We start from the raw sequence: 10197 nt of genomic DNA, 5'->3' as shown, positions 1-10197 counted from the left end.
GGTGGGTGCGGTGATGGTGACAACCCGGGGGACAAGGCACACACCCATGCCCTCCCCGTGGTGACAGACCGAGGGATGAGGGGGCTGCCCACACCCCGTCCCACAGTGGCAGCCGGGGGACTGAGAGGGACACCCGTGTCGTGCCCCACGGTGACAGCCCAGGGTAGACGGGGACACGCGTGCGCTGCCTACGGTGACAGCCCCGGCCGCGCCCACGGGAGCCCACCGCCCCGCTTCCCCGGCCCCGCCCTCATGCACCCGCGAGCCCCGCCCCAGCCCTCCTGACCACGCCCCATCCATGGCCCCGCCCCCTCGTCCCCTCTCCCGGCCCCGCCCCGGCTCCCTCGGCCCCGCCCCGGGCCCGCCCCCCCGGCGGCCGCGCCGGCGCTGTGCTCCCGCCCGCCGGAGCCGCAGCGGCAGCGGCAGGGCCGGGCAGGGCCGGGCAGGGCCGGGCCGGGGCCGGGGCCGGGCCGGGGCGAGGGCAGGGCCTGGCGCGGCGCCGGGCAGCGCGGCTGCATGAGGTTGATGCTGCTGTGCTGCACCTGGAGGGACGAGCCTATGGGAGAGGACGAAGGTGCGTGACCTCCCCCCCCCCGATCCCCCCGCCTGACTCAGCGCTTCCGCCGCCACTGGGGCCCCGCGACCCCCCCGCAGCCAATCAGCCAGCACCCCCCGCATCCCCCCTTGCACCCTTACATCCCCCCTGCGCCCTCATCCAGCCTGCATCCTTCCCGCATCCCTTCTGCAACCCCACGTCCTCCTCTGCACCCCCCATCCAGCCAGCATCCCCCCCGGACCCCCACATCACCCCTTGCACCCCTCATCCAGCCCACTTCACCCCCTGCATCCCCCACTGCACCCCTCTTCTATTCTGCATCCCCCTTGCACCCCCATAACCTCTCTTGCCCCCCCTGTTTAGTCAGTATCTCCCCCCTGCACCCCCCATCCACTCTGCATGCCCCCTGCACCCCCAAATCTCCCCCTGCACCCCCTGTTCAGCCTGCATCCCCCCTGGCACCCCACAAACACCCTGCACCTCCTTCCCTGCACCCGGTACCTCCCACAACCCCCATTGCCTCCTGCCTGGCACCCCCACATCCCTACGGGGCCTCCCATCCACTCTGCACCGCCCGGACCCCTTATCCCTCCCTGCACCCCCGTCAAACTCACGCCCCCCTCTGCAGCCATCCTGCATCCCCCACCTCCCTCCCAGCACCCCTCTGTATCCCTGCGCTGCTCCTGTACCCCATCCGCGCCGCATCCCCCAGCCCCTTCTGTGTCCCTGCACCCCTCTGTGTGCCCTCATGCACCCTGCATCCCCCAGCACCCATCCTGCACCCCTCTGTGTCCCCCACGTACTTTATGTCCCACTGGATCCATCCTTTACACCCCTTCCATCCTGCACCCCCATCCCTCTTGCACCCTCTGCCCCCATCCTGCACCCCTTCACACTCCCTGCACTCTGTGTGCCCATCCTGCACCGCTGCATCCCCTTCCTGCACCCATCCTGCACCCCTGCATCCGCCTTGCATCCCCTCCCGCACCCTCTGCCCCCCTCCTGCGCCCCATCATCCCTCCTGCACCCCAGCATGTACACCCCATCGCAACCCTCGTGCGCACCCAGCCGCAAAGTGCCCGGGTACCCCTGCACCCCCAGCCTCTCTGTGCCCCCCAAACATCTGTCCTGCCGCTCAGCACCCTGCTGTGCCCCCCCCGCACCCCCAACCTGCCTGTCCCCCATGCTGGACAAACCCTGCACCCCCTCCAGCACCTCCATGGGACACCCCTGGGTGCCCAACGCCACTGTCTGTGCCCCCCACCAACCTCTGCGCACCATATGCACCCCCGTGGGCACCCGGCACTCCCCAGTGACGTGCCCTGGGCGCAGAGGGGCCCTGGAGGTGGCCCGGCACCAAGCGGGCCCCGGCTGGCACCACGGCGCTGGGCCCCTGCCCTGTCCCCCACCCCGGGGATGTCAGCACCTCGACCTCGTCCCCATCACAGGATCGGTGGGTGAGGGCCAGGGGGGCGGAATTTGTCACCCCGGGCAGAGGGACTTAATCCTGGGGGTGTGCCTGGGCGCTGCGGCGGGAGGATGGGGCAGGGTGACAGCCCTGTCCCCCGTGTGTCCCCCTCCATCCAGGGACCGACCTGCCGGTGTGTGCGAGCTGCGGGCAGGGCATCTACGACGGGCAGTACCTGCAGGCCCTGAACGCCGACTGGCACGCCGACTGCTTCCGGTAGGAGCCTGCAGTCCAGCCGGGATGGCCTCGGCCGCACCGGGATGCTCTGCAGGGCCAGCAGACCCCCGCGCTCTGGCTGTGGCACGGACTCGCGCGAGGCCATCGCACATACCCGGATGCTCGCGGGAGCATGGCTGCGTGTCCCTGCGCCCGTGGGGCGGTGCAGGCAGCAGGGTGCAGGCAGGGATCACCCGGTGATGCCGAGCCTGGCAGAGGGCTCTGCTGCCTGTACCCCGCTGCCATCCCGTGCCGTCCCTCGGTGGTGACCGGGCGCGTGGGGCTGATGTCACCCGGCCCCCTCCCTCCCTGTTTCCTCTTTCGCTCGCGCCCTCCCGGCAGCTTGAGCGGTGGGAGCCCCGAGGAGGAGGAAGGTCCCTGGCAGGGGGGTGCGAGGGGTGGCTGGGACCTGGCGGAGGTCCCCGTGGGGCTGGGGGTGCTGAGAGAGGCGGGGGACCCAGGTGGTCCCCCCGTCCCGGGGAGGATGCTGGCGGCGATGCTGAGGAAGAGCCGGGTCCTGAGCACTGGAGCCAAGTGAGTGGGGGTGGGTCGGGCTGGACTCTGCCCCCACCCGGCCCCCGGGGTCTCTGCCTCCCCCCCCCGGGCCATCAGCCCCAGCGAAACCGCTGCCGGGGCCGCAGCTGGATCCGGCCTCTGCCCCCCCACCCCGCGGCTCCCCACGGGAGACCGGCTTCCGGCAGCCCTGGGCCCGGCGGTGCAAACGCCTTCCTCCACTCCCTGCTCCCCCTCCTCCCCCTCCCTTTTCTCCTCCTTCTCATCTCCCCCCCCCCGCCCCGCTTGCAGCCGTGGAAGGGAGCCTCGGCCCAGTCACGCGTGGGAGGAAGAGGGGCGCCACGGGGGTTTAAGGGGGCGGGGCCAAGCGGCCGTGCCCCGTCCCCCTCCCCGGCTCCTGCCACCCACCTCCATCTCTCCCCCCGCCCCCCAAGCCCGAGGGAGGCTTCGGGCTGCGCAATCGGGCGGCGGAGTCCTCGCGCGGTGACGTCATGGGGTGGGGAAGTTCCGCGCCATGACGTCACGCCTAGCCGGTATTCCACCTCCGCGCGGCGCCCGCCCCCAGCTAAAGGGGGGGGGGGGGCGGGAGGGTACTGCGGCGGTCCCCGTGCACCCCCCAGAATTAACACCCCCCTCTGCACCCGTGGGCGCGCCCTCCCACGGCACAGCCCCTGCACCCCCCCCGGCCCCCTCGCCTCACAGTCCCCGAGCAGCTCCCTGCGCCCCCTTTGCAGCGCCCAGGGCCGGCCCGTCACTGTCACCGGGGTGGCCCGTCCCTCGCATGTCCGTGACCGGGGTGGCCCGTCCCCCGGTGTCCATCACCCCCGGCTGGCACGTCCACGCAGGGCTGGCACCTCCCTCCCCGTGCCTCTCCCCGCCCCGTGTCCCCCACCCTGTCCACCCCCGCGTCCCCGCACGTCCCCACACCGCCAGCCGGTGCTGGCACCCCCGGAGCCGCCTGCCGCCACCCTGGGGACGGTGACAGACGGACGCGGTGGCCCCGCAGCAGGGTAGGAAACGGGGAAAAGCATCTTGCATGGAGAGCCGAGCGGCGGACGGGCGCTGGCTGCCCCTCGGGGTGACGATGGGGACGGGGTGACGATGGGGACAGGGTGACGAGGGGGTGGCCGTCCCCTGCCGCAGGTGCTGCGAGTGCGGGGCCTCCCTGTCCCACCAGTACTACGAGAAGGATGGGCGCCTGTACTGCAAGAAGGATTACTGGGCGCGCTTCGGGGAGCTCTGCCACGGCTGCTCCGAGCAGATCACCAAGGGGCTGGTCATGGTGAGCGCTGGGGGGGCCCCGAGGGTCCCTGGGGGGGGACATGAAACCCTGACCCATGGCTGAGCTCCCGTGGAGGGGGCAAGATGGGGAGGGGTGCAGACTCCCAGCACACGTTGGGCTGTGGGGGTGGCTGGGATGTCCTCTGTGCTTTGGGGAGATCCGGGGGGTGGGGGGGCATGCCCCCATGTTGGGGTTGGGGGATGCAAGGGAGAGGCTCAGGGTGATGGGGAGATGTCCCTGCAGCTGTCCCCAGCCCGGTGGCATGACCATCCCCCCCACGCTGTGGCTCAGCCTGCCCTTCCTTTGGCCCTGGTGCACCCATGGGTGCTCCCGGCACCATCCGAGCCCCGGCACCCACGCCTGGGTCCCCGGGGCTAATGGCGTCTGCCCGCAGGTGGCCGGGGAGCAGAAGTACCACCCCGAATGCTTCAGCTGCCTCAACTGCCGCACGTTCATCGGCGACGGGGACACGTACGCGCTGGTGGAGCGCTCCAAGCTCTACTGGTACATCCCGGCCGGGCGGGGTGGGGGGACACACACACGCGTCCCCTGGCACCCCCCACCCACCCGCCTCCTCCCGGCCCCGCAGCGGGCACTGCTATTACCAGATGGTGGTGACGCCGGTCATCGAGCAGATCCTGCCGGATTCGCCGGCTTCCCGCATCCCGCACACCGTCACGCTCGTCTCCATCCCCGCCTGCTCCGACGGCAAACGCGGCTTCTCCGTCTCCATCGACCAGGGCTGCGGCACCGAGCACCCCCGCACCGTCCGCGTCCGAGAGTGCGTCCGTGTCCCCTCTGCCACCGTCCCCTCCCTGAGGCTGGGGACATCCCCGTGTCCCTTCTGCTAGTGGGATCCACCCCACGGAGACCTTTTGGGGTGGGAGGGTGAGGGATGGGGCTGGTGTGTCCCCACCAGCTGGGGGTGGCCAGAGGGGACCGTGGTGACATGCCCCCAGCTGCTGGGCTGGTTTGTGAGGACCGTGCTGGCGTGTCCCCAGCCATCAGGGTGGCTTGGGGGTGATGTGCTGGCGTTGCTCCATCTGCCAGAGTGGGCTGTGGGCACCGGGCTGGCGTGTCCCCACATGCTTGGGATGGCATGTGGGTGCCATGACAGCATGTCCCCATCCATGGGGCATGGCCCGTGGGCAGCATGCCTGCGTGTCCCCACCTCGCAGGGGTGGCCTGTGGGTACCATGCCTGCGTGTCCCCATCCCAGAGGGGTGACTCGTGGGTACCGTGACAGCATGTCCTCATCACGCTGCTTGTGGGCAGCGTGCCCATGTCCCCGTCCAACAGGGGTGACCCGTGGGTGGCATGCCTGCGTGTCCCTGACTAGCAGGGGTGACCCGTGGGCAGCTTGCCCTCACGTCCCCATCTCGTGGGGGTGACTCGTGGGTACCGTGACGGCATGTCCCCATCTCGCAGAGGTAGCTCGCAGGGGACGTGACAGCCTGTCCCCATTGCCTGGGGGTGGCTCGTGGGCAGCGTCCCAGCATATCCCCACCCATGACGGTGTCATGGGGGGGCTGATCCCCTCTGCCTGCCGGCCCTGCAGGGTGGATCCAGACTGCATCAGCCCTGACATGAAGAACTCCATCCACGTGGGCGACCGCATCCTGGAGATCAACGGCACCCCCATCGGCCACGTCCCCCTGGACGAGGTACGCTCGCCCCGGGGTGCCTCCAAACCAGCACCACGCCCCCCCCCAACCACCCCTGCCATCCATTTCTGCCCCCAGATCGACCTGCTGATCCAGGAGACCAGCCGCCTGCTCCAGCTGACCATCGAGCACGACCCCCACGAGCCCCTTGCCCGCGAGGCGGGGCTTGCCTGCAGCCCCCTGCCCGCCTCGTGCAGCCCCCTGCGCTCCCCGGCCCCCCCGCCCTGCGGGGAGCCCAGCGCCATGCGCCAGCGGACCGTCACGTAAGGCCACCACCTCGCCCGCCTCTGCGGTTGGGGTCCCTCCTTGGGGTTGACCGTCTGTCCGTCCATCCCGCAGGAGGAGCTGCAGCACGGACAAGTCTCCGGGCCCCGGCTCGGTGGGCTCGCCCGCATCCCAGCGCAAGGACATCGGTCGCTCCGAGTCGTTGCGTGTCGTCTCCCGCGCCCATCGCATCTTCCGCCCCTCCGACCTGATCCATGGCGAGGTGCTGGGCAAGGGCTGCTTCGGCCAGGCCATCAAGGTGGGTGCTGGGCGACCGCAAGTGTCGCGAGCATGAGGGTTTCGGCTCCCCAGGATAGAGGGGGGGTATCGTCTCCGCCAGGGTGTCCCCAGAGGTGGGGGTGGCAGCGGGCAGCCGGTGGCTCACAGCCCCTGCCCCCCCCGCCAGGTGACGCATCGGGAGACGGGTGAGGTGATGGTCATGAAGGAGTTGATCCGCTTCGATGAGGAAACGCAGAGGACCTTCCTCAAAGAGGTGAGTGTCCCCCTTCTGCAATCCCCCTGGTTTGGTGGGGGGGACACGAGGGGTGGGACTGTCCAGCCCTGTCCCCTACGCTGACATGGGGTGCTGGGCATGGCACCTGGGGTGGGGGTGGCCGGGCACCGTGGGGTGCAGGCAGCCCTGCCTGTTTAGTGGAGAACGCTTCACGTGGGTAGCGGGTCTGTCCTGGGGGGTGCTGGGCACCTTGGGTGTCACGGGCACGGGGGCGGTCCTGCAGGTGAAGGTGATGCGCTGCCTGGAGCACCCCAACGTGCTGAAGTTCATCGGGGTGTTGTACAAGGAGAAGAGGCTCAACTTCATCACGGAGTACATCAAGGGGGGAACCTTGAGGGGCCTCATCAAGAGCATGGTGAGCACTGGGGGGGCAGGTCGCCCAGTGGGGCTGGGGGGCCCCTCTCCTCTCTCCTCTTCTCTGGCAAATCCCCCCTCCTGCCCCCAGGACAGCCACTACCCCTGGAGCCAGCGGGTCAGCTTCGCCAAGGACATCGCTGCTGGCATGGTGGGTGCTACCGGGGGGCGGGCGGGTGGGATGGGTGCTGGTGGGTGGGGGACCACGGGGTGGGGGTGTCCCCCGCTCTCAGCCCATCCTTCCCCCAGGCCTACCTCCACTCCATGAACATCATCCACCGTGACCTCAACTCTCACAACTGCCTAGTGCGGGAGGTGAGTCCCACCTCGGTGGTGTCCCCCTCCCCGGCCCGGAGGGGGGTCCTGGGCCCCCACGTGGCTCCCCCCACACCTCACCCCTCTCCATCCACCCAGAACAAGAGCGTGGTGGTAGCCGATTTCGGACTGGCACGGCTGATGGTGGATGAGAAGAACCAGCCCGAACATCTCAAGAACCTGAAGAAGCCGGACCGGAAGAAGCGGTACACAGTGGTGGGGAACCCGTACTGGATGGCCCCCGAGATGATCAATGGTGAGCCTGGCCATGGTGCCAGGAGGGTGGACGTGGCCAGCCAGGGTTCTGTCCCCAAGCAGGGGACGCTTGGTGGGGTAGGGACAGGACGTGCGGCATGGCGTGACCCATCTCTCCCCGCAGGGCGGAGCTATGATGAGAAGGTGGACATCTTCTCCTTCGGCATTGTTCTGTGCGAGGCAAGAACCACTGGGCTTGGGGTCTCCCCTTGGGCTTGGGGTCCTCATTGGGCTTGGGGTCTCCCCTTGGGGCTCAGCCGGCTCCTCCCTCCCGCTCTCCCCCAGATCATCGGCCGGGTGAGCGCCGACCCCGACTACCTGCCCCGCACCACTGACTTTGGCCTCAACGTCCGGGGCTTCCTGGACCGCTACTGCCCCCCCACCTGCCCCCCCAGCTTCTTCCCCATCGCCGTCTGCTGCTGCGACCTGGACCCCGAGAAGCGGTGAGTGATTGGGACCGGCCCCCCCACCGGGACCGGTGGGGTGGGGCTGCTATGGGGGGGACAGGGCCGGCGGAGCCGCCACGTGTCCCCCTCTTCTCGCTCAGGCCGTCCTTCAGCAAGCTGGAGCAGTGGCTGGAGACCCTCCGCATGCACCTGGAGATCCACCTGCCGCTGAGCTCCCAGCTGGAGCAGCTGGACCGAGCCTTCGGGGAGACGCACCGGCGGGGCGAGGGGGGGCTGCCCGCCGCCCCCCGATAGAGCCCCCCGCGCCCCCTCTGACGCTGCGGGAGAAGGGGCTGCACCGCCGCCAGAGTCTCCTCCGGCTGCCACCACCCCCGGGGCTGGATCCCTGGGGCTGCCTGGATGAGCCCCCCGCGCCCCGTCCCCTCTGCACGGGCTGCCTGCACCGCTGCCCGCACCGCTGCCCGCACCGCCCCGGGGAGCTGGCTCTCCCCGGGGCTGCACGGCCCCTGTGCATCCCCCCCGCCCCCGCCATAGCTCTTACCCCCAGGACAAGCCCGGCCGGCCGCACCGTGGGGACCGTCCCCGTGTCACCCCCGGCTCGCGTCACCTTTGCGCGCCCGGGGGCTGCGCGGCCGCTGCACCCGCACGAGCCCCGTGGGCTCCCCCGTACAGAGCCGCGGCCTCGCGGCGGTGCCTTGGCTTTCCGTGAACTTGCACTGCGACACAGACCCCGCGGTTCCTCTGGGGGGCTGGGGTACGCGGTCCCCGGCCCCCCCAGGGGAGCGCGGGTCCCAGGGCAACCTCGTAGCAATGCCCTCGTCCTTGGCCGGACCCTCTCACGCTGCTTCTGCCGGCACCCCCGGCCGAGCGAGGGGCTTATGGTGGGGGGACACCCCCGTGGCGTGGGGACAGGCACGTAGCGGTCGCCGCTGCCCCCACGTCCCGGCTGCCCGTGCTAAGCCGTCGCCGCGCGTCCCTGGGGACGGTGCCGGGAGGTCCCGAGGGATGCAGGGATGCGGCTCGTCTCGGTCCCCTTGACCGGGGGGGTTGGGCGGGGGGGTTTGTGCCGCGCGGTGCTTTTCATGCTCTTTATTCAGGTTCATTTTTCTGTAAGATATTTAAAGAGAAGAGTTTGTATTATTTTTTCATACGACGTAGCGTTTGCCATTTGTCACTGCCTCGGTTCTGCTTTCCCGAAGGGATGAAACTGTGAAGCCTCTCCGCGCACTTTTGCCCGGGAAGTCCAAGGCGACGTCCTCTCTGGAGGCGGGAAGGGAGCTCAAACTGTGATGTACCCCGAGCCGTGAGTCAATAAATCCTTCCCCGCTCGCTGCCCGGCCTGCTTGGGAATCGCTCGCCTCCCCCGGGGGTGCCGGGAGCTCTTGGGGAAACTGAGGCAGGAGGGGACGGCGCCTCCGCTCGGGGCGGGGCCGTGGTGCTGGGCTCGGTGGCATCCCCCGGCGCGGCCGCCCCCGCGGTGGCAGCACTGTCGTCCCCCTTCGTGCCCTTCCCAGCCCTGCGGCCGATGCCATCCCTGCCTGCGCCGCCTGGGCGGGCCCCCGGGACCCCCAAGTCCCTTGTCCCTTCCCCAGGCGGCCGTGCCCAGCGTCACCCCACGCGATGGCAGAGCCCGCGGTGGTGACGGGCAGGTGGTGGGGCACCACGGAGCAGCTTCGCCTTCAATGTAGAACAAGCCCCAGGGGACAGCGAGGTGGCCCGTGCTCCGCGCAGTGGTGGCCCATGGCTGTCCCATGCTGTCCCTCTGTCCTTGTCACCTTCCTAAACCAAATTAAGGTCCCCGAGGTGGGGGATCTCCATCCTCGGGGGGGTTTGAACCTCATCTAGAGGAAACCTGGACCCCAAGGAGCTCATGGGGGGTGGCAGGGGCCGGATGGGGGGATGTCCCCGAGGATGTCCCCAGGGATGCTGCAGCTGGGCGAGGCGGGGAGGAGACAGGGCAGCCTGAAGGGGTCGAGGGTCCAGCTGGCCCCCTGCCCCCCCCAGCAGTAAAACCTCGTGGTGTGCTGCTCCGGGGATGCTCAGCCTCAGCGCGGGAGGGACCGGGGGGTTGGGGAGGTGACAGTGGCTCCGTCCCCCCCCGGGGCGGCATCTTCGGCTGACTGCCTGTCCCATGTCACCCTGGTGAAGGGACAACAGGGGCAATCCCCATCCCAGCGTCACGGTGCTGTCACGGTGCCCTTGGTGACATCACGCCACGCCGGTTCTTTGCTCCGGGAGCAGGACACCGTCGCTCCCCAGGAACATCGGGGCGAGGGGGGACCCGCTGCAGCCATCACCCCTGGGAAACACCATGGTCCCCAACCCCCTGCCACCGCAGGAGAGCGGGGTCCCGAGGAACCCCCAGCCCGGCAGCGGGAGCCCCCCGTCC

General features: G+C 70.0%; 1 protein-coding gene across 1 annotated transcript; it reads left to right on the top strand.

The window, feature by feature from the left end:
* Positions 1-516: 516 nt before the first annotated feature.
* LIMK1 (LIM domain kinase 1) lies at positions 517-8102 on the top strand (the record flags this gene model as incomplete). Its single annotated transcript, XM_082008696.1, has 16 exons — positions 517-574; positions 2144-2240; positions 3897-4035; positions 4430-4539; positions 4625-4816; positions 5594-5699; positions 5778-5962; positions 6039-6222; positions 6370-6456; positions 6701-6832; positions 6923-6982; positions 7081-7146; positions 7246-7402; positions 7526-7581; positions 7687-7844; positions 7949-8102. 16 exons carry the CDS (start codon positions 517-519, stop codon positions 8100-8102), a joined length of 1941 nt encoding a protein of 646 aa, XP_081864822.1.
* Between the last annotated feature and the right edge of the window lie 2095 nt (positions 8103-10197).

This window comes from Phaethon aethereus (genome assembly GCF_964289735.1).
Source record: "Phaethon aethereus genome assembly, chromosome: 19".
Lineage (NCBI taxonomy): Eukaryota > Metazoa > Chordata > Aves > Phaethontiformes > Phaethontidae > Phaethon > Phaethon aethereus.
Note: the sequence above shows the minus strand (reverse complement) of the source record. Positions and strands in the feature narration are given on the sequence as shown.